The sequence below is a fragment of the Heptranchias perlo genome, chromosome 13 (assembly GCF_035084215.1).
Source record: "Heptranchias perlo isolate sHepPer1 chromosome 13, sHepPer1.hap1, whole genome shotgun sequence".
In the NCBI taxonomy this organism is placed as follows: domain Eukaryota; kingdom Metazoa; phylum Chordata; class Chondrichthyes; order Hexanchiformes; family Hexanchidae; genus Heptranchias; species Heptranchias perlo.
Genome location: NC_090337.1, coordinates 57,772,785 through 57,797,624, shown reverse-complemented (window position 1 = coordinate 57,797,624; position 24,840 = coordinate 57,772,785). Strand labels below are relative to the sequence as shown.

The 24,840-nt window shown below is 45.5% G+C and overlaps 1 protein-coding gene across 1 annotated transcript in view; it reads right to left on the bottom strand.

The window, feature by feature from the left end:
* The window catches only part of inpp5d (inositol polyphosphate-5-phosphatase D), a 177,977-nt gene that overhangs the window by 110,066 nt on the left and 43,071 nt on the right, over positions 1-24,840 (bottom strand). Inside the window, exons 3-6 of the mRNA XM_067995537.1 lie at positions 9,209-9,353; positions 5,671-5,785; positions 4,527-4,667; positions 1,037-1,124 (exon numbers count right to left, since the gene is read on the bottom strand). Of these exons, the coding sequence (XP_067851638.1) occupies positions 1,037-1,124; positions 4,527-4,667; positions 5,671-5,785; positions 9,209-9,353 (489 nt within the window). The remainder of the gene's footprint in view (positions 1-1,036; positions 1,125-4,526; positions 4,668-5,670; positions 5,786-9,208; positions 9,354-24,840) is intronic.

The following is a 24,840-nucleotide window of genomic DNA, read 5'->3' as shown; positions in this document are numbered from 1 at the left end:
TCATGTGTGGTGATAACACCTTCCTTTCTGATTTGCTAGACACAAAGTAGGAAACACTTCTACAATTTATCCCATAGTCAGGAAAACCTTGTCAGTGATTAAGCCAGATATGGGGAGATGGAGATCATTCTGGGCTGGTATCTCACTGCTCATTCTTTCCAGAACCAGAATTATAAATGTTCCATTTGCTAATTAGTATTTCGACATGTAAAAAAGTTGCTGTTGATTATGTGGAATCACACTGAAGGTATATCAGCTTCTTTGCGACACCAAATTGCGAGCCCAGATTAGAAGCAGTATGTGCGATGAAACATTGGGGCTGATTTGAACCCTACCCACCCGGTGATTGGTGGGCAGTTAAAAATGAGCAGGTCACTTACTCACTCGGATCTCAATCCTTTCCTGCCATTTCAAGGTTCTGCAGGGACAGAAGAGGCACCTTCCCAAAGCAGGCAGGAGCCTCCTGACTGTATGCGAGTAAAGGAGCCATTATGCCAATTGAACCCCGATTGCGTTTTAACTCGGGCTCGAATGGGGACGACGCTGCGGCCTTCAGGCCAGGCCGAAGTAGGTCGGCAGCTGGTGTGAAGGTCAAAAGAGGCCTTCCAGGTTAAGAAAAGCATTCTCTTTGTGGGGCGAGAAGCAGGAGCAGGATTGTTCCTCGGGCCCCCACAAGGGGATTCGTGGCCTACCCTGCTCCAGCCTCTCCCTACCCCCTTCTTCCTGACACGAGACTCTCCCGTAACCCCTTCCTCGCCACTTAGCTGCAAGCCTGCTGGCAGCCAAGGGCTGTCCGATCTTTCCCTGCCAGCGGCCACTCTGCGCCTTCATTCTGCCCAAAACGAGCGGGAAGAGGGCCAGCAGCATTTAAATCAGATCCATGAGTTAAAATAGCCTGGGTCTGAAATCTAAGCCAGAGAGTGCGTTTTGCACTCGGCCCCGTTCCCCCTCACGCCCGAAACCCACTTGGTGTTTAAATCGCCCCCTTTGTGCGAGTTTAGCGATTTTAACTGCGTACGTTATAATGGTACCCCACCTGGCTCTGCATGCTTCCTCCAGGGGATGGTTGATTGTCAAGCATAGTCTGGGATGTCTGGAGTGTCGACATCATCTGGATCAGCTCACTGAAACATATCCAAACCCAAGTGATGAGAAAATGCTCCACAGCAGACAATGCGGTGCTGGGCAATTTCCCTCCAACCCTTGTGTTAAACTGTAAGCAAGCAGAACAAACTGTCTGGAGTCACGCAGCAATGAAGAATATGGCAGAGAGACGTGAAGACATAGCCCACTAGGCATGCAACGAGTGCAATGTCCATGAATGTGACCGTCAAACACTATTAAATGCACAACAGCAGAGCTGCCCGACAGCTCAATGGGTAAAGGCACTGCACAGTGTGGGACTGAGCAATAAAGGTTCTAGGTCTGATGTCTGATCTTAGCTACGACTGTAGTTGAGGCGCTATGATTGGCCACAGTGTCTCCGGACTGGAGAATCAGCCTCCAATGACTCCTGCTGGGAAGTATGGACATTGGGCAAGGACAGGGGTACCAGAGGGTGGTCATCACCGGCGGAATCCATACTCCAGTGAGAGTCGGTTCCATCAGGGGAGAAAAGGGGAGGGGAGAAAAACCTATAGTGCAGGTAAACATACGACGGTGGACAACTAACTGCCCCCAGTCAATTCACACTTGGGAAACCCTTCCCCTTTTCTTCCCTGATGTGGACTCAGTCATAACACCGAACCTTACAGAAAGCAAAGCAGAAGGACATTTAGGCATGAGAACAGAGCTTTGGGAAGCTTAAGAAGCGATTATAGTTGAGCCTAGTCCTCACAACATTCTCTTCACTAGATCGGTCTCCCTGGCTTTCTCCTTTTGTCACTGAACCTATTATCTTCCTGTGGGCAAGGCTTTGTTCCTAAAGTGGTGACTCTAATCTGACCCTTGTGCACATATGCTGTGGATAATCTCCTCCATTTATCTCCAAGAAGCTCTGTTTCCTCTTTCGTGCCAAACGCTTGCTTTTTCCCCTTAACCACTTTTAATTCTCTATAAAGACCAGGTCCGTACAAGGCCTGAATCGCTCTCCCATATCTGGAGAGGTTCTCCTAACCCCTTTCTTACACTCCTGGACGGCATACACAAAAAGTAGTAGCACCTGTTAGGTGACCCCTATCTCACCTCTAACCTTTAACCTATCTCTCTTCCCATGGTCCCCTCTCTTTCTTTCTCTTTTATGGATTTTACCATGGTCTTTGTTCCTCTGAACATTCCTATTCTATTTCTCCTAAACTCGAAATAGCCCATCCTACAGAGTCTTCCGCCTCTCGACGTTTTCACTGTGTTGAAATCAAGACTCGTCACACATCTCCTACTCTAATTCATTCTTTCCCAGGATCTCAAAACTGTGGAACTCCTGACCTCTCTCTGTCCTCCCTTCCTCCCACAATCTACAGGCTTTTAAAACTCAAACTTCATTACCGAGCCACATTCGCACAGCAATTAGTTCAAAGATCACTGCAGCTAGGTCGAAGGTCAGAAGTCAAAAGTGAAGCAAGCTCTCCAGAACTGCTGGAGACTTGAATTGGAATATGAGTGTAATTGAAGGGGAAGCACAGCTCAGTGAATTGCCTCATCATCTGAAGTATTGCAGCGGATTAAGTGAGAGATCTACCAGTGCTATCAGTCCCTACTTGATATTCAGATTTATGCTTAGGAGCCAGTGATTGGAAGCAGGCATTCTGTTTGGAGGGAGCTTTACTCTGTATCTAACAAGCGTTGTGTCTGACCAGGTTATATTTGATGGGACAGTGTAGAGGGAGTTTTACTCTTTCTTTTGATTTGTTCATGGGATGTCGGCGTTGCTGGCAAGGCCGGCATTTATTACCCATCCTAATTGCCCTTGAGAAGGTGGTGGTGAGCCACTTTCTTGAACCGCTGCAGTCCGTGTGGTGAAGGTTCTCCCACAGTGCTGGTAGGTAGGGAGTTCCAGGATTTTGACCCAGCGACGATGAAGGAACGGCGATATATTTCCAAGTCGGGATGCTGTGTGACTTGGAGGGGAACATGCAGGTGGTGTTGTTCCCATGTGCCTGCAGCCCTTGTCCTTCTAGGTGGTAGAGGTCGAGGGTTTGGGAGGTGCTGTCGAAGAAGCCTTGGTGAGTTGCTGCAGTGCATCCTGTGGATGGTACACACTGCAGCCACGGTGCGCCGGTGGTGGAGGGAGTGAAGGTCTAGAGTGGTGGATGGGGTGCCAATCAAGCGGGCTGCTTTGTCCTGGATCGTGTCGAGCTTCTTGAGTGTTGTTGGAGCTGCACTCATCCAGGCAAGTGGAGAGTATTCCATCACACGCCTGACTTGTGCCTTGTAGATGGTGGAAAGGCTTTGGGGAGTCATGAGGTGAGCCACTCGCTGCAGAATACCCAGCCTGTATCTAACCTGTGTTGTACCTTGCCTGGAAGTATTTGATGGGACAGTGTAGAGGGAGCTTTACTCTATATCTAACCCATGCCGTTCCTGACCTGGGAGTGTTTGATGGGACAGTATAGACAGAGCTTTGCTCTGTACCAAGTCCCGTTCACCCATCATCCATGCTCGTTGACCCACAACGCCTTGATTTTAAAATTCTCATCCTTGTTTTCAAATCCCTCTGAGGCCTCGCCCCTCCCTATCTCTGTAACCTCCTCCAGCCTACAACTGTCTGAGATCTCTGCACTTCTCCAATTTTTGCCTCTTGCGCTCCCCGATTTTAATCGCTCCATCGTTTGTTGGCCGTGCCTTCAGCTGCCTAGGCCCTCAGCTCTGGAATTCCCTCCCTAAACCTCTCTGCCTCTCTCTCCTCCTTTAAGACGCTCCTTAAAATCTATCTCTTTGGCCAAGCTTTTGGTCACCTGTCCTAATATCTCCTTATGTGGCTTCGTGTCAAATTTTGTTTGATTTGCTCCTGTGAAGCACCTCGGGACGTTTCCCTACGTTAAAGGTGCTATATAAATGCAAGTTGTTGTTGTTGTTGCAGCTAACCCATGCTGTACCTGACCTGTGAGTGTTTGATTGGACAGTGTAGAGGGAGCATTACCTTGGATCTAACCGATGTTGTACCTGACCTGGGAGTGTTTGATGGGACAGTGTAGAGGGAGCATTACCTTGGATCTAACCGATGTTGTACCTGACCTGGGAGTGTTTGATGGGACAGTGTAGAGAGAGCTTTACTTTGTATCTAGCTTACGGCGTACCTGATCCTGTGGTATTTATTTTAATACTGAGTACCAAAGTGGAAGTGTTCTATTCCCTTGATAAGCATAATCAATGCTGGATGAGAATGCATGTGGTGAATATTATACAGTAAGAGTCACAGAGGTAGCTGCAGATCTGTGTGCTTTTTACAGCATTTATAAGGAATGTGTCCAGTGCCAGATCTGGTTGAGTGACTGGTGGTACATGGCGTGTGCCTGACTGTTGAGTGACAGGGATGCATGGCATGTGTCTATATGCTGATTGACTGTCAGTGCATGGCATGTGCCTACCTGCTGAGGCCTTTGGTGAGTAAGCTGAGCAAGAGCCTCAGCTGCCACATATCTACGGATGTGGCGGTTATCTGTTCAGCATCCTTGAGCACATCACGCTCAACATAGTCACGAAGAGCCTTATGAAATCCTCTCGGAACCCTGGGAATATAGGAGGAAGAGTCAGTGAGTCCAGTTGCTACCCACTGCAACATCCTGGAGGAAAGTAGCCACTTATAGAGGGCCATTCCCTCCACTGAGAGTGTTTCCCTCATCCAAACATTCACCGCAAGCCAGCGACCTAAAGGTAGATGTTGCTGGGCTTGGTGTTACCAAACCCAGTGAGGTCCTCGACACCAGCCTTTTGATCAGAGGGAGGGGTCAATTAGAGCGGCAGGGCGGTCCCAGAAAGTGCACCGCCACCTTCAGGAACATCCAAGCAGGCCAAGAGGGGGGCGGTTGGCGCGGTTTGCCCACCTCTCTCTCTCTCTCTCCTTAAACCGTTGAACGGAGCGGAGGGGGGGAAGAACATCACCGTGAAAGAAAGAAATGCAGTGCCACAAAGTGTTGAATTGAACAGACCGTTACCCCAGCGGGCGGTGACCCAGAACAGACGGTGAGAGACCAAGGAGCTCAGTCTGTCCCGCGGAGGATGAGGATGATCAGATAGTCATGGAGGACCTCACAACCAATGTTTCTCATTCAATGCCCACGCTCCAGGTTATGGGTGGGGGGGGGGGGGGGAGAGTGGGTGATTGCACGGGTCCTCGGGTCAGATCAGGTCTACGTTAACATTTAAAGAGGAATTGAGGTAAGTATTTGATGGAAGGAATCCTCGGCGGGAAGGACCGGCCTCCCCCCGGGGGGGGCTCCGCCCACACGGAGCAGCGCGGTTACCAGGCGGACTTTGCAGCTGGGCCGGGGGAGGCCGGTCAGTGACCACTCCTCCCCCCCCCCCCCGGGGCAGGGGCGGGGAGATTATGTTGCTGGACTCCAGCAAATTTCGCAGCTGGTGAGAGACAGACCGAGCTGGAGTCGGTAAGATTTTTGAAAGGGAGTAAAAGGGGCGGAGAGTAAATTAAGAATAAGGCTCTGAATGTACCAGAGCTCGGCCTCTTCCCAAGCCCAAGACCCCCTCCTCCCCCCTCCCCTCAGGCCTAGTTACTGTGCCAAAGCCGCGGTGTCCATTCCTTCAAGGCGCCGCACGAGTATCTCAGTAATGAGGGTCTTGTTAGCGTCACTCCTGGTCTTCTCAGAGGAGTCAGCGGCATCGGCAGCACCTGTAAAATGTCGAGGGAGCAGGCAACCGTTAGCATCAGCTCTCTGGCTGATTAACACCTAATATAAAAAAAAAATCTTCTCCTACAAACCACACAACAGCTCAGATCCAAGAACCGAACAAACTTGCCTCTTGTGCATCAGTGGTAGCTGGGTGCTGATAGCAGGGGGGGATATACTGGGGTCAGGACCCCCCACCCCCAAGACAGATATTTTGGGGAATTGGGCATTGGCTTTAACAGATATTCCAACCACAGGGCAGAGAGCTCAGTATTACACAATACCCAACCCAGGAGCGCTCTATCTGACTCCCAAGTCCAAAGTGGGAAACCTATTACATCACTGTCCCCATCGCAATCCACTTCAGCAAGAAAATCACCCGACCTAAATCATTCATAGAAAGGTTACAGCGTGGAAGGGGGCCATTCGGCCCATTGAGTCTGTGCCGGCTCTATGCAAGAGCAATCCAGCTAGTCCCACTCCCCTGCCCTATCCCAGTAGCCCTGCAAATTTTTTCCTTTCAAGTACTTATCCAGTCCCCTTTTGAAGGCCATGATTGAATTTGCCTCCACCACCCCCTCAGGCAGTGCATTCCAGATCCTAACTACTCGCTGTGTAAAAAAGTTTTTCCTCAAGTCGCCTTTGGTTCTTTTGCCAATCACCTTAACTCTATGCCCTCTTGTTCGTCACCCCTTCACCAATGGGAACAGTTTCTCTCTATGTACTCTGTCCAGACCCTTCATGATTTTGAATACCTCTATCAAATCTCCTCGCAACCTTCTCTGTTCCAAGGAGAACAACCCCAGCTTCTCCAGTCTCTTCATGTAACTAAAGCCCCTCATCCCTGGAATCATTCTAGTAAATCTTTTCTGCACCCTCTCTAAGGCTTTCACATCTTTCCTAAAGTGCGGTGCCCAGAACTGGACACAATACTCCAGTTGTGGCCGAACCAGTGTTTTATAAAGGTTCATCATGACTTCCTTACTTTTGTATTCTGTGCTTCTATTTATAAAGCCCAGGATCCCATATGCTTTTTTAATCACTTCCTCATCCTGCCCTGCCACCTTCAGTGATTTGTGCACATATACCCCCGGATCTCTCTGTTCCTGTACCCCTTTTAGAATTGTGCCCTCTAGTTTATATTGCCTCGCCTCGTTCTTCCTACTGAAATGTATCACTTTGCATTTTTCTGCGTTAAATTTCATCTGCCGTGTGTCTGCCCATTCCACTAGCCTGTCTATATCCTCTTGAAGTCTATCACAATCCTCCTCACTGTTCACTACCCTTCCAAGTTTCGTGTCACCTGCAAATTTGGAAATTGTGCCCTGTACACCCAAGTCCAAGTCATTAATATATATCAAGAAAAGCAGTGGTCCCAGCACTGACCCCTGGGGAACACCACTGTACACCTCCCTCCAGTCCGAAAAACAACTGTTCACCACTACTCTCTGTTTCCTGTCACTTAACCAATTCTGTATCCATGCTGTTACTGCCCCCTTTATTCCATGGGCCGCAATCTTGATGACAAACCATGCGGCACTTTATCAGGTGTCTTTTGAAAGTCCATATAAACCACATCAACTGTGTTGCCCTCTGTTACCGCATCAAAAAACTTTATCAGGTTAGTTAAACACGATTTGCCTTTAACAAATCCGTGCTGGCTTTCCCTTATCAATCCACACTCGGCCAAGTGACTGTTAATTCTGTCCCGGATTATGGTTTCTAAAAGTTTCCCCACCACTGAGGTTAAACTGACTGGCCTATAGTTGCTGGGTTTATCCTTTCACCCTTTTTTGAACAAGGGTGTAACATTTGCAATTCTCCAGTCCTCTGGCACCACCCCTGTATCTAACAATGATTGGAAGATTATGGCCAGTACCTCTGCAATTTCCACCCTTACTTCCCTCAGCAAACTGGGATGCATCCTATCTGGACCGGGTGACTTATCTACTTTAAGTACAGCTAGCCTTTCTAGTACCTCCTCTTTATCAATTTTTAGCCCATCCAGTATCTCAACTATATCTTCCTTTACTGAGACTCTGGCAGCATCTTCTTCCTTGGTAAAGACAGATGCAAAGTACTCATTTAGTACTCTGGCCATGCCCTCTGCCTCCATGAGTACATCTCCTTTATGCTCCCTGATCGGCCCCACCCCTCCTCTTACTACTCATTTACAATATATATGCCTGTAGAAGACTTTTGGATTCCCTTTTATGTTGGCTGCCAATCTTTTCTCATACTCTCTCTTTGCCCCTCTTATTTAAGATGTCAGATAAAGTCCTCACAATTAGTGCCTCGCGCATGTCAACATTCGTCATGTAATCCCATGATGTGGAGATGCCGGTGATGGACTGGGGTGGACAAATGTAAGGAATCTTACAACACCAGGTTATAGTCCAACAGTTTTATTTGAAAATCACAAGCTTTCGGAGGCTTTCTCCTTCGTCAGGTGAAGTGTGGGATTCCATGAAGGTTACCGCATATATAGTCAGAGAACAATGCCTGGTGATTACAGATAATCTTTCCAACTGCCCGTTGTCAAGGCAATCAAAGTGTTCAGACAGAGAGACATTACATACAGGACCACCGAATATACAAACGGCCAGAACAAAAGACAGAGAGAGAAACATCCGAAAGGAAGAGAAAGAGAGAGAATGACCCGTTGTATTAAAAACAGATAACTTTTTTCGCTGGTGGGTAACATACATTGTGTACGTTACCCACCAGCGAAAAAAGAGTTATCTGTTTTTAATACAACGGGTCATTCTCTCTCTTTCTCTTCCTTTCGGATGTTTCTCTCTCTCGCTCTCTCTCTCTCTCTCTCTGTCTGTCTTTTGTTCTGGCCGTTTGTATATTCGGTGGTCCTGTATGTAATGTCTCTCTGTCTGAACACTTTGATTGCCTTGACAACGGGCAGTTGGAAAGATTATCTGTAATCACCAGGTATTGTTCTCTGACTATATATGCGGTAACCTTCATGGACTCCCACACTTCACCTGACGAAGGAGAAAGCCTCCGAAAGCTTGTGATTTTCAAATAAAACTGTTGGACTATAACCTGGTGTTGTAAGATTCCTTACATGTAATCCCAAACAGTGAGTGTGGGCAGGATATTTAGCTGTGAGAGGCACCAGAGCTGAGCCCAATCCTGTCTTTAGCCAATGTAGACACACACATACTCTCCAGATCCTCCTTAGTCCAGGGGTGACCAGCCCAATTGTAGAACTTCATCCGCTGCCTGGCTGAGATCAGCTAACTCAGCACAGACTGAAAGTGGGGAGCCACCTCCCTGGTCTGTATGGCTCAGTATCATGTCAAGCAGCTCATTTATTCCCTCAATCACTGGTAGAGCCTCTGAACCACAATTCAATTGAGCCATATTAACTGCAGCTTACAAATCGGGGGTGGGGGGGCTTCCTCTTTTACCTGTTTCCACCTCCTGCCTGTCCACCTCTTCCACTCGTTCTACTGGATACTGCAGGTGAGTCACCAGCCCTGTGTTCTCCTGCATGTAATACTCAATCAAGTCAGGCATCTTTTCAAAATTCTTCGACTTGATCCCTACTGAGGCCTGTGAACGAACAATAAGGATTATCGTAAGCATCTCCAGCTTTAGCTTTCTTCTCCCTTACTCTGCTTTTCCCCATCTCGTCCCTGCTACAGGCCTCAGTGCCACCCATTGAGCTTTTCAGGTCATTGATGCAAATTGTCTAAATCTTGCTGCGAACCACGTGGGCTGAATCCGGTTAACGTCTGTCCTTGTTCCGAATGGCTCTGGCTGCACTTAATATCAAACGGAAACATTGTGTGCACACGATCAATCACTAAAGCACCTCCGGCGTGCACACATATCCCGAGAATGAACAAAATAAGTCACAAACTCTAGTTAAACTTTCTCTCACCCACACACACCACAGACACCAATACAGTCACGTACACACATTCACAGCCATGCACATACCAATACAATCACACAGTTATACACACACTAGTGCAGTCATGCATATATACAGTCACACACATGTACACCACAGACACCTATGCAGTCATACACACAATAACAAAAACACCACAAACATATCCTAAGAACAAACGAAAGGCCACAAGCACTAATCACAATCTCTCCCACCCACAGACACAACAGGCCATTTTAACCCACTCAGCTTGGCGGTAATGGGGTGGCTGGGCAGTTAAAATCACCTCCGGAAACTTACCGCCCCATTGCTGCCTGACGCCACCTTAACTGAGGCGTCTTTTAGGTGGCCAAGGCACCCGCCTGATGCAGGGTCGAGGCTCGTTGATATGTGCAAATGGGGCACATTATCTGATGTCATTAGGACGGGGCGGTAAGTTTCCGGATAGCATTTTAACCAGTGACTGAGTGGAGAAACCGTCGCTGCCTCCGCTCGATAAAACATTTTGGGGAAGAAGCGGAGAGTCCAAAGAGTTGTGAGGCCAGGGGGAGGGGAAGGAGAGGATCAGTCCTCGTCAGTGGTGGAGGGAGATGGACTCAGTGAACAGTCAGATTGTGCTCCAAATCATGAGGACTTGTTGAAACTTCAAGATGTTTTGTTATTTTGACACAGATTTTAAGTTAAGTCAACTACACTACCTCACCTTTCCGCTGTCGGGCGACTTGCTTCTATATTTTTTAAATAAACCTGACATATAAGCCCATTAGAGTGTTACTTAATCAGACTGAGAGGTCCCCAGTTATTAGGCACAGTGATCTCACCAGCAATATAAGAGGTTTGTTGTCTACCCCCGGGCACACTGCTTTCACATTAGGACATGTTTTGAAGCACAGGAAGTGATCCTGAATCGTAACAAGCGCCCAGGAGCGGCTGGTAACTGTGGAACCTGAACCCCGGTGAGGGTCGGCCCCTTCTGGTGTCACCTGTGGCTCAGTGCTAGCACTCTCGCCACTGGGTCAGAAAGTCGTGGGTTCATAGTCCCACTCCCGAGACTTGAGCACATAATCTAGACTGACACTCCAGTATTGAGAGGGTGCCGTATTTTGGATGAGATGTTAAACTGAGGCCCCGTCTGCCCTCTCAGGTGGATGTAAACGATCCCATGGCACTATTTTGGAGAAGAGCAGGGGAGTTCTCCCGGTGTCCTGGTGAACATTTTTCCCTCAACCAACATCACTAAAAACAGATTATCTGGTCATTATCATATTGCTGTTGGTGGGATCTTGCTGTGCGTAAAATGGCTGCTGTGTTTACAACAGTTACTATACTTCAAAGGACTTCATTAGCTGTAAAGCGCTTTGAGATGCCCTAGGTTATGAAAGGCCCTATATAAATGCAACTCTATCAGGAGAGGAGGGAAGGAAACGGGGGTGTGGGGGTGGGGAGGGGGTTCACATTGAACTGTGTTGACTGCTGGAAATATTCATCACCTTATATGCAACCAGAACCAATTCTTCCACAGAATCTCGTGATACTTAATTCTGGTCCGGCCCTGAACTTAGTGTGTACTTGCCTGAACCAGTGTGACAAAAATTATGTGTTTTTGTCTAGTCTTAGATGAGGACTATCCCTTTAAATCCTGTCACTGTACATAAGCAGTTTTAAAAATAATACAAACTGCAGGACAGATCCTTGTACCAAGTTTAGATACATATGTGGCAAAGTTGGTTCAAACTGAGGGGAGGAATCAAATTCATTTTAAGATTTGTTCAGTTAAATGCGCAATAACCAAGTATTTCGAATCTGACTCAATTATGAAAAATCCAAACTGGTGAAAGGGGTATTTAAGTGGTTGGATCTGTTCACTGAGTGAACGATCAGAAGAGCAGTCAAACTGATTATCTTAACTTTTCCTGTGAAGTTTCTAGACTAGCTAATTCCCATATAAAAAAGAAAAGGACTACATTTATAAAAGTTTTCTATATAAGAATAACTTTGTATTGTATTGCGACTCTGTCTACTCAAAGAGTTAGATAAAAGAATTTCTACAGTAAATACGGAACTGTCTTACATCACTGTTGGATTATTCGCTTGTTCATTGTTTTATAAATTTGTTTGAGGTAAAGAATGAGGCTGAAGTGACATTTTTTGGAGTCATAAAATAGTCCAGCAGCAATTACCAATCAGAGCCTGCTGTTTGTTTCCTGGGTGTGTTACTAGATCTCCAGACAGGAATAGAAACTCGGGAAGGTAAGGGGAGTTCGATTCGTCCATGAGAGTGATCTATGATTATGGAAGTCAAAATAATTTAGGGTAAAGTGTTTTAAAAAGATCCAAAAGTAATTTAGAATCATATGCAATAAAGTTCTTACTTTGCACTTAATTCAGAGATCTTTCTAATCCTAGGGTTGCCAACCCTCCAGGATTGTCCTGGAGTCTCCAGGAATTGAAGATTAATCTCCTGGACACTGCTGCAAGCAACTTGAGAGAAAAATCATAGGGACTTTAAAAATTAATTTTTTTCAATTTCTTTGAACACTTTCATTTATTAGTTACAAAAAGGTTGGAGATGGGGGAAAAGGCTGTTTTACTGGGTAGGGCAATTGGAGGTCATGTGATGAAACCTCCAAGAGATCTGCGATCCCTTTGCTCCTCTACCCATTTAGACTTATTATCCAAGCAGTATGTGGCCTTCTTATTCTTCCCCCCCAAAATGTACCACCTCACACTTATCTACATTGAAATTCATTTGCCAATTACACACCCATTCTGCAAATTTATTAATGTCTTCTTGCACTTCAACAGAATCTTTCTTTGTATTAACTACACCACCCCCCAATTTGGTGCCGTCCATAAATTTTGAAATTGTACTTACGATTCCAGAGTACAAATTGTTAATGTAAATTAAGAGCAACAATGGTCCCAGCACTGATCCCTGTGGAACATCACTTCCCACCGTTTGCCAGTCTGAGTGGCTACCCTTAACTCCTACTCTCTGTTTTCTGTTTTGTAGCCAACTTGCTATCCATTCTGCTACCTGTCCCCTGACTCCACATCCCCTGACCTTAGTCATGAGTTGACAATGTGGTACCTTATCGAAGGCCTTTTTGAAAATCCAAATATATTACATCTACTGCATTACCCTTGTCTACTCTTTCTGTTACTTCTTCAAAGAATTCAGTAAGGTTGGTCAAGCATGACTTTCCCTTCCGAAATCCATGCTGGTGGCTCTTTATTATATTTTCCTATATGTTTTTCCATAAACTTTTTGAGTGAAGATTCCATTATCTTTCCTACCACTGATGTTAAGCTGATTGGCCTACAGTTTCCTGGACTTGTTCTATCTCCCTTTTTAAATATAGGAATCACATTAGCTGTCCACCAGTCCTCTGGAACTATTCCTATTTCTAATGAATTTTTATATAGTGCCTCTGCTATCTATTCCCTAGCTTCTTTTAATGTTGTCACTGTTTATCACACTTTTGCAGAAGCATTACCTCAATCCATTTGTAATGCACCAGCTCACCAGCTGAAATTTCTATTGGTCCTTCAGGATCCTAGAACTTTTTATTCATTCATGGGATGTGGGCTTAACTGGCAAGGCCAGCATTTATTGCCCATCCCTAATTGCACTTGAGAAGGTGGTGATGAGCTGCCTTCTTGAACCGCTGCAGTCGTGTGGTGAAGGTGCTCCCACAGTGCTGTTAAGAAGGGAGTTCCAGGATTTTGACCCAGCGTTGATGAAGGAACGGTGATATATTTCTAAGTCAGGATGATGTGTGACTTGGAGGGGAATGTGCAGGTGGTGGTGTTCCCATGCGCCTGCTGCCCTTGTCCTTCTAGGCGGCAGAGGTTGCGGGTTTGGGAGGTGCTGTCAAAGAAGCCTTGGCGATTGATGCAGTGCATCCTGTACATGGTGCACACTGCAGCCACGATGTGCCGGTGGTGGAGGGAGTGAATGTTTAAGGTGGTGGATGGGGTGCCAATCAAGCGGGCTGCTTTGTCCTGGATCGTGTCGAGTTTCTTGAGCTTTGTTGGAGCTGCACTCATCCAGGCAAGAGGAGAGTATTCCATCACACTCCTGACCTGTGCCTTGTAGGTGGTGGAAAGACTTTGGGGTGTCAGGAGATGAGTCAATCGCTGCAGAACACCCAGCCTCTGACTTGCTGTTGTAGCCACAGTATTCATATGGCTGGTCCAGTTAAGTTTCTGGTCAATGGTGACCTCCCAGGATGTTGATGGTGGACGATTCGGCGATGGTAATACCGTTGAATGTCAAGGGGAGGTGGTTAGACTCTCTCTTGTTGGAGATGATCATTGCCTGGCACTTGTGTGGCGCGAATGTTACTTGCCACTTATCAGCCCAAGCCTGGATGTTGTCCAGGTCTTGCTGCATGCGGGCACGGACTGCTTCATTATCTGAGGGGTTGTAAATGGAACTGAACACTGTGCAATCATCAGCGAACATCTCCACTTCTGACTTTATGATGGAGGGAAGGTCATTGATGAAGCAGCTGAAGATGGTTGGGCCAAGGACACTGCCCTGAGGAACTCCTGCAGCAATGTCCTGGGGCTGAGATGATTGGCCTCCAACAACCACTACCATCTTCCTTTGTGCCAGGTACGACTCCAGCCACTAGAGTTTTTCCCCTGATTCCCATTGACTTCAATTTTACTAGGGCTCCTTGGTGCCACACTCAGTCAAATTCTGCCTTGATGTCAAGGGCAGTCACTCTCACCTCACCTCTGGAATTCAGCTCATTTGTCCATGTTTGGACAAAGGCTGTAATGAGGTCTGGAGCCGAGTGGTCCTGGCGGAACCCAAACTGAGCATCGGTGAGCAGGTTATTGGTGAGTAAGTGCCGCTTAATAGCACTGTCGATGACACCTTCCATCACTTTGCTGATGATTGAGAGTAGACTGATGGGGCGGTAATTGGCCGGATTGGATTTGTCCTGCTTTTTATGGACAGGACATACCTGGGCAATTTTCCACATTGTCGGGTGGATGCCTGTGTTGTGGCTCAACTGGAACAGCTTGGCTGGAGGCGCTGCTAGTTCTGGAGTACAAGTCTAGATCTAGAGAATTAAATCTTTGAATGAACAGAGCATTTAAATTTTCTCATGATCGGTCTCTCTAAAATGTTCCCATAATTCACAGATCTTGCAATGAGTTACATACTGATCAATGGTTTCTCCCATTTCCCTGTACACATGAACAATCTGTACCTTTAACAGATCACATTTCATTTAAGGTTACAGTACCTCAAACTTATTCATTGTTACATCGGGCACAAAATTCTTTCTTTCCTTCCTCAGAGCTGAAATGATAAAGATCCAGAACTTTTTTTTGCCTACATTACAACAGTGACTACATTTGAAAATTGCTTCATTGGCTGTGAAGTATTTTGGGACCTCCTGATGTCATGAAAGACACTATATAAATGCAAGTTCTTTCGTCTCCAATTCACTTTTCTCATCTGCTCCAATAGCTGCTACAAACATTTTAAACCATTGCTTAAACCTTTTCTGGCTTTCAGCAAGATTTCCAAACACAGAAAGTCTCCATTTTACTCTTATTTTTACTGCAGAAAACTTACAATTCTATACTTGACTTTTCCTTTACCCCAGTCACTTCTGAGAGCAAGTAACAGTTATTTTTTTAATGTGTCTTGCACAGCCTTGCCAAACAGAGCTCCACCTTCTGCTGGAGCAGTACATCTTTGGGAGTTTATTCGCTCGATTTCACTCTGGGTATTTTAAATTTCTGTGTCTCAGTCGACTCTTGTAGAAGAGCCCTAGTTCCCTACGTCCCAGAGAGAGTGTTTTCACTTGCACAGATAGCTGAGCAAATTAGTAGGGTGCCCAGGGAACAAAAGGAAAGCCTCATCTAGTTTATTTCAGCTACTAGCTTTATCTCAGCTGTGCCCCCACATGATCCTCCTCCTCTGCAGAAGGCAGTAGAATAACACGACACTGGACTTTGACCTAGCCTTTAATGCCTAAACAAATTTATTAAACAACAAAAGAACAAGGTAATAGTAGCAATAACATAACATATATGTTTATAGTAGTTATTAAACTTAGCTAGGTCCTTGTGTATTAGAAAATAATAAATAATTCACAACTGTTGTGCTAAACTATGATAGAAATAATATTCTTGCATAATGGTTCTTTTCTTTTTCCCAACATCTATGGAAGCTATCTTTTTTTAAAAATTCATTCTCAGAATGTGGGTGTTTCTGGCAAGGCCGGCATTTATTGCCCATCCCTGGTTGCCCTGAGAAGGTAACTGAATAGCTTGCTAGGCCACTTCAGAGGGCAGTTAAGAGTCAACCACCATTGGTGTGGGACTGGAGTCATATATAGGCCAGACCAGGTAAGTATGGCAGGTTTCCTTCCCTAAAAGACATTAGTGAACCAGTTGGGTTTTTACGACAATCCCACAGCTTCATGATTACTTTTAATGATGGTTGAAGCTGGCTTTTAACCCTTCATGATCACTTTTATTGATGGTTAAAGCTGACTTTTAACCCTTCATGGCCACTTTATATTTCCAGATTTTTGAAACTGAATTCAAATTCTCAAACTCATTCTTCAGACAGATGGCCTGTATTAGAAAAAGCTACAAAGAAAAATACTTACCAAAAAAAATGCCATTTTAAATTTGTTCTCTGGATGTGGGCGACAATGGAAAGGTCGCATTTATTGCCCATCCCCAGGTGGTCATCTTGTTTTGTAGCAATGATTTTTATAATTGAGTGGCTGACTGTGCCTCTTCAGAGAGCATTAAGATCAACCACGTAATGTGGGACTGGAGTCACTTGTAGCCCAGACAAGGCTGCTTTCCTTCTCCAAAGAACATTAGTGAACCAGTTGGATTTTTACAACAATCCAGCTTTTTATTTGGTGCTAGCTGACAAAGTGAAGGGATTCGCAAAATTTCACATGTTCCCCCCACCCCGAAGATTTATTGGAGTTATTAAAGAAACCCTGGTGTGACTGTTTTAAAAAATCCAAGGTCTCTCAAAATGGCTGCAGTCAGACACATGGCCGAGGACCGGCAGATTTGAAATTGCATTCTTAACAACTTGGCAGGCTTCGTGTCTCAGACAGGTTTCTTTAAACAATGCAGCTGCATTCTAGCCCTGAGGCAAGCTATCAACATGGCCGGCCAACACATCAAAATTCGAGCAGGAAGTGATCGCAGGACAAAAGGTGAACCATCAAGGTACATTCGGAACAATGGTAAAGCAGTTAGCGAACAGATCGATACAGGAAATGGCCATTAATGTAAATGGGCCAGAGATGGGGTCCTTTGTCTTACGTTTCGTGCTTAAATCAAACAATGAAGCAAGCTGATAAGGTATGAAAAAAAACCTGTTACCAAGAGGGTATAACTGGGGCTGCCCAGTATATCTCTGGCTTGCTCTTCTCTCTTCGCCTCTTGGCCCTGTCCTGTCTGTCTGCTAGCACCTAAGAAGGAAGGCCATTCAGTAAACCTCGCAACCACATGTCGACGGCAGCAGCAGGCACAGGGGCCAGGCCTTTTCATCTGTTTTCACCGGTGAGCATTAATTTTCTGGCCGCCACAAGACAACCTAGCATAAGTGTAAGGTTGGGGGTTAAGGGATATTGCTAAACTTGTGATTTTAGAATTTTCCCTCGATGTGTCCGTTTCTTTCAACCCGATAAGTGTAAGACTGTATTACATCCATAGCGATTTCTTTATCTTCTGTATTATACTGTTTACCTTGTAGTTTTAGTTTTCTTATTAATAAACATTGGTTTTCCTTGTACCAATCCACTGGTCTGTTTGTCTGTCTTTGTTACCACTCGATAAGTCCTCAGCTCAGAATCAGGAAGGGGTAAGCGATTCGCAACCGCACTGCGGGCAGGGCAGCTCAGGAAAAACATAAACTGGCTGACCTATTATAAGCCCGAGAAACAGTAAAAAAAGAAACCCCTTACACAAATTACCAGATTTATTGAATTCAATTTCACAATCTGACTTGGTGGGATTTGAACTCATAATCTGTGGGTCGTTCGTCCAGTACCATAACCAGGAGCCCCCTGGGGCCATCTCCCTCTCAAACAGATATACTGCTTTGGATACTGTTGGGAAGATGGCTTATCAGGGGAAAGCAGCAAGAGCCAAGTTCGTAGCACCACAGGTGGTTCTGCTGCACAGGAGGGGAGGAATAAGAGTGGCAGGGCTATAGTGATAGTCGATTCAATTGTAAGGGGAACAGATAGGCGTTTCTGCGGCTGCAAACGTGACTCCAGGATGGTATGTTGCCTCCCTGATGCTAGGGTCAAGGATGTCACGGAGCGGCTGCAGGGCATTCTGGAGGGAAAGGGTGAACAGCCAGTAGTCGTGGTCCATATCTGTACCAACGACATAGGTTAAAAAAAGGGATGAGGTCCTGCAAGGTGAATTTAAGGAGTTAGGAAATAAATTAAAAAGCAGGACTTCAAAGGTAGTGATCTCAGGATTACTACCAGTGCCACGTGCTAGTGAGTATAGGAACAGGAGAATAGACCAGATGAATGCGTGGCTGCAGGGATGGTGTAGGAGGGAGGGATTTAGATTCCTGGGACATTGGGACCGGTTCTGGGGAAGATGGGACCTGTACAAGCGGGACGGGTTACACCCGAGCAGGACCGGGACCAATGTCCTCGCAGGGGTGTTTGCTAGTGCTGTTGGGGAAGGTTTAAACTAGAATGGCAGGGGAATGGGAACCTGAGCAGGGAGACAGGAGGAGGAAACAAGGATAGAAACAAAAGACAGAAAGGGAAGAAGCAATAGTGGAAGGCAGAGAAAACAAGGGCGAAAAACAAATCGGGCCATAGTGCAAAATAAAACTAAGATGACTAGCAATCTTAAAAAGACAAGTCTAAAGGCATTGTGTCTTAATGCGCGGAGCATTCACAATAAGGTAGATGAATTAACAGCGCAGATAGATATTAACAGTTATGATATAGTTGCGATTATGGAAAAATGGCTGCAGGGTGACCAAGGATGGGAACTGAACATCCAGGGGTATTCAGTATTTAGGAAGGACAGGCAAAAAGGGAAAGGAGGTGGGGTAACGTTGTTAGTAAAGGAGGAAATCAATGCAATAGTGAGGAAGGATATTGGCTCGGAAAATCACCATGGGGAATCTGTATGGGTGGAGCTAAGAAACACCAAGAGGCAGAAAACGTTGGTGGGGTTGTCTATAGGCCCCCAAACAGTAGTGGAGATGTAGGGGAGGGCATTAAACAGGAAATTAGAGACGCATGCAAGAAGGGTACAACTATAATCATAGGAAATTTTAATTTACATATAGATTGGTCAAACCAAATTAGCAATAATACTGTGGGGGAGGAATTCCTGGAATGTGTATGTGATGGCTTTTTAGACCAATACGTTGAGGAACCAACTGGAGAACAGGCGATCCTAGACTGGGTATTGTGCAATGAGAGAGGATTAATTAACAATCTTTTTGTGCGGGGTCCCTTAGGGAAGTGCGACCATAACATGATAGAATTCCTCATTAAGATGGAGAGTGAAGTAGTCAAATCTGAAACTAGGGTTCCTGAATCTAAATAAAGGAAATTACGAAAGTATGAGGTGTGAGTTGGCTATGATAGATTGGGGAACTTTACTAAAAGGGATGACGGTGGATAGGCAATGGCTAATATTTAAAGAACGTGTGCAGGAATTACAACAATTATTCATTCCAGTCTGGCGCAAAAATAAAACAGGAAAGTGGCTCAACTGTGGCTTACAAAATAAATTAGGGATAGTGTTAGATCCGAAGAGGAGACATATAAAATTGCCAGAAAAAGTGGCAAGCCTGAGGATTGGGAGCAGTTTAGAATTCAGCAAAGGAGAACAAAGAGATTGATTAAGAGGGGAAAAATAGAGTATGAGAGTAAACTAGCAGGGAACATAAAAACTGACTGTAAAAGCTTCTATAAATATGTCAAGAGAAAAAGATTAGTGAAGACAAATGTAGGTCCCTTACAGTCAGAAATGGGGGAAATTATAATGGGGAACAAAGAAATGGCAGAACAATTAAACACATACTTTGGTTCTGTCTTCACAAAGGAGGACACAAATAACCTCTCAGAAATGTTCGGGAACCAAGGGTCTAGTGAGAGGGAGGAAATGAAGGAAATCAGTATTAGTAAAAAAAAAGTGCTAGGGAAATTAATGGGGCTAAAGGCTGACAAATCCCCAGGGCCTGATAATCTACATCCCAGAGTACTAAAGGAAGTGGCCCTGGAAATAGTGGATGCATTGGTGATCATCTTCCAAAATTCTATAGACTCTGGAACAGTTCCTACAGATTGGAGGGTGGCAAATGTAACCCCACTATTTAAAAAAAGTAGTGTGGAAAATGCTAGAGTCTTTAATAAAGGATGTGATAACAGAACACTTGGAAGGCATTAACGGGATTGGACAAAGTCAGCATGGATTTATGAAAGGGAAATATTGCTTAACAAATCTACTGGAGTTTTTTGAGGATGTAACTAGTAGAATAGATAGGGGAGAACCAGTGGATATGGTGTACTTGGATTTTCAGAAGGCTTTTGATAAGGTCCCACACAAGAGGTTAGTGTGCAAAATTAAAGCAAATGGGATTGGGAGCAATATACTGGCATGGATTGAGAATTGGTTGACAGACAGGAAACAGAGAGTAGGAATAAACGGGTCTTTTTCTGGGTGACAGGCAGTGACTAATGGGGTACTGCAGGGATCAGTGCTTGGGCCCCAGCTATTCACAATATATATCAATGATTTGGATGAGGGAACAGAGTGTAGCATTTCCAAATTTTCAGATGACACAAAGCAGGGGTGGAATGTGAGCTGTGAGGAGGATGCAAGGAGGCTCCAATGTGATTTAGACAAGTTGGGTGAGTGGGCAAGAACATGGCAAATGCAGTATAACGTGGATTAATGTGAGGTTATCCACTTTGGTTGTAAAAACAGAAAGACAGATTATTATCTGAATGGTGACAGATTGGGAAAAGGGGAGGTGCAACGAGACCTGGGTGTCCTTGTACACCAGTCGCTGAAAGTGAGCATTCAGGTGCAGCAAGCAGTTAGGAAGGCGAATGGTATGTTGGCATTCATTGCAAGAGGATTTGAGTACAGAACAGGGATGTTGTACTGCAGTTGTACAGGGCCTTGGTGAGACCACATCTTGAATATTGTGTGCAGTTTTGGTCTCCTTTCTGAGGAAGGATGTCCTTGCCATGGAGGGAGTGCAACAAAGGTTTACCAGACTGATTCCTGGGATGGCAGGAGAGATTGAGTCGACTAGGCCTATATTCACTAGAGTTTAGAAGAATGAGAGGTGATCTCATCGAAACATATAAAATTCTAATAGGACTAGACAGACTAGATGCAGGGAGGATGTTCCCGATGGCTGGTGAGTCCAGAACCAGGGGTTACAGTCTCAGGATACGGGGTATGCCATTTAGAAACGAGATGAGGAGAAATTTCTTCACTCAGAGGGTGGTGAACTTGTGGAATTCTCTACCACAGAAGGCAATTGTGGCCAAGTCATTAGATGTATTCAAGAAGGAGATAGATTTTTTCTTAATGCTAAAGAAATCAAGGGATATGGGGAAAAAGCGGGAGTAGGGTACTAAGTTAGACGATCAGCCATGATCATTTTGAATGGCGGAGCAGGCCCGAAGGGCTGAATGGCCTACTCTTGCTCCTATTTTCTATGTTTCTATGTTTCTACTACATTACTTGATTGGGACCAACTGAATCTGATGACTATTAAATTCCAAAACGTTGCCAATCAAGCACATATTTGAACGTAATCCAAAAGATGTTTGTATTTGAATTGAATGGCTTGGCTCCTCCCTTATATATCTGTCTCAGACAAGCTATTTGTTGCACCAGTTGTTTTACATTAGCTGGAATATGAGGTGTAATTTCTTCTTTATCTCTTCTGGTGCATGCTGAGAGTGCACATTGGGAAATTTTGCACTGCGAGCCATTTATTTTCCATTCATTAATGTACTGGGGTCTCCAAAGCAGAAAAATTCCCCTCTGATTTCGGTTGTAACGCTAGCTTTTAACCCTTTTGTACTGTGACAGAAGTAAAGAGACTATTAGCAGGCTACATCTTACACAAAAATGCTTTATTCTGCCTCAAGCCACTCTATCAGCCAGAACAAAACAGGAGATCTACTGAAGTAGAGGGATATCTATAGCTGTTTATGCTGTATCATTGTAGATTGCACACCATTCACAGAGATTTGGGCCATGTAAGTGGAGCTGTCACAGTGAACATGCCTCTGTGTACTTGTACTAGCTTTCCCTGATACTATTAACTCACTTCCCAGAAGGTTTATCTGTTGTATAAACTCCCTCTTGTTAGGATCAGTTCTGTTCTGGGTCAGTGGTAGCACTCCTACCTCTGAGTCAGAAGATCATGGGTTCAAGCCCCACTCTTGCTATTTGAGTATAATCTACGCTGACTCTTCTGTGCAGTGCTGAGGGAGTGCTGCACTGTCAGAGGCCCCAACTGCCCTCTTAGGTGGACATAAAAGATCCCATGGCACTATTCGAAGAAGAGCAGGGAAATTCTCCCCAGTGTCCTGGCCAATATTTATCTCTCAAGCAACAGATTATCTGGTCATTATCTCATTGCTGTTTGTGGGATCTTGCTGTGTGAAAATTGTTTGCTGCATTTCCCTACGTTACATCGGTGATTACAGTTCAGAAGTACTTCATTGGCTATAAAGCGTTTTAGGATGTCGTAGGGTGGTGAAAGGCGCTATATAAATGCAAGTCTTTCTTTCTTGCCTGGACACAGTGGCTAGTGTTTCAATAACCAAATGTCCTTTTTTTAATTCTCTACTTACACCACCTTTCCTGTTAACAACACAAAACGCACCCAATAACAGTACTATAAGATATCACTTATCAACTTTTAGAGAATCCCCCTGAGGAGATGGTGGAAGCAGTTAGTAATGATTCAGTCAAATAAAAATTAGATTGATTTCTTTCAGAAAATAACATTTTGAGATACAGTATATGAGTAATTTGAGACATGATGTGGTGGATGTAACATGCTTGGGAGGAACAAGTGACTCTGGACCTCTGGTTCCCAAGGCTGTCCACCACTGGGGTTTTCCAGTCTGGGTCTGCTGTGGACTAAATGTAGATATTGATTGCTATGATTAGTCAGCAACTCCGTTATTGTTGTATCATGCGACTACCAGAATGGTAGAAGGCAAACTAGATGGATCTTGGTCTTTTTTCGTCTGGCAATTCGTGTGTTCCTAGAATCCATCATAGAAACATCCCTCACTGCCTTCAGTACAACACAGCACTTTACTTCTGCTGCTCACCAGATAGATCTACCCCGTGCCATAAAAATCCAACTTTTTCAGATTAATTATCTTCCGTTGAGTGTGTTGCCAAATACCTTAATGTTTGAGCCTCCACCAAGCCATACTTCATTCCTGGCCCTACGGGATAATGTTTTCAGTCAGCTGGGGCTCACCTCACGCAACAACCAACCGTCAGTTCTCCACGTGGGAGTTACTTCACACGTGTAAACACGAGACAAAAAATTATTCTTACTTAATTTCAGCTTTTCACGATTCAGTACTTTAGGCATTAAGCCAAATAGTTTAGAAAGACACATGAATGTATCCTCCGTCTGCTGGTTTTAAGGGTCCTCTGTGAAATGAGTTTGGGAAGTCTCCATCCAGTCCCCAGTCGGCCAGGGCCCACAACACACAGCTGCCTCCAATAAGTCACTAAACGAGCAATCTCACTCAGACACCATTAGATGGCTGATGTGGGGAATGGAAAAACATCACACTGGTGGGGTGGTGGTGGGTGGGAGGAACCCTTGATAGTTGCCTTGAGTTACATTATTGGGACAACGCAGAGGGAGCTTTACTCAATATTCTCTAGCTGACCTGGGAATGATTGATGCTGACACTGGGGGGTAATTTTAGCCCCCACGATGGGTGTAAATTGGTAAATATGTGAAACCCGACCCCAGCCCACCGTGAATGTGTCAACGTTCGGTTTAACCGCGGCTGGCTTGGCGCTATCCGAGTAACCTGCTCTGGAGAGGTGGGTCCATGATTATGATAAGTTAGTGAGGCCCCGTTCCTCAGATTTTGGGAGAAATTTGAATTTAACAGCTACGTTCCGGATTTCCCAGGGCTCGGGAACCCGGCAACTAAAGGGAGTTGCCGGCTCCAGCAGGTAAGTGCTCTTCCAGCACTGCTTGTGAGCCAGGAGGAGCAGGAGTGCTCTACCCCGGTCCCCCAAGCTAATCTGCTGCTGCGATTTCAGGAACCTCCCCCCCGCCCCCGGCGATCTCCAATCCCCCCCCCCCACCCCACCCCGGACGATCATCTGCCCTCCCCCGATCTTCCAACCCCAAACTATTGTGCCCTGATCTTTCCCTCTCTGCCACGCTCCGAGCCCCCCCACCTTGACTTGATCCTTTCTGATTGCTGGGGACGGTCCACAGGGGGCCTGGCTTGTACCACAGGCTTTCCTGCCCGTCAGCCTGTCCATCTGCCGAGCTGGAAAAGGAGTAAATAAATGATAGAGGTCCTGAGACACGGACTCAGGCCATTAACAAACAGACCCAGAGCAAACTGATGCAGAAATGCAGGGCTATCAATACACGGACCCAAAACCTACCAAGACACGCACCCAGGGCCTACAAATATATATACCCAGCGCTATCAACTTGCAGAGCAGAGCCTACCAACACACAAAACCTGGGCGTACCAACACATAGATCCACAGTTTATCAATGCACACACCCAAGACCCACCAACACAGAGATCGATAGATTTCTAGATATTAAAGACATCCAGGGATATGGGGATAGTGCAGGAAAATGGCGTTGAGGTAGAAGATCAGCCACGATCTTGTTGATTGGCGGAGCAGGCTCGAGGGGCCGGATGGCCTACTCCTGCTCCTATTTCTTATGTTCTTAACACATTGATGTAGACCCTGCTATCATGAGGTCCAACGGCCTAGCAACACATGGACTCAGAAACTGCTAACCTATGGAACCTAGGCCCAGGACAACCTAAGACCTGAGGCCAGGCACAAAACCATCACAGCTTACATGCCTAGGTTAAGGCCTGGGTC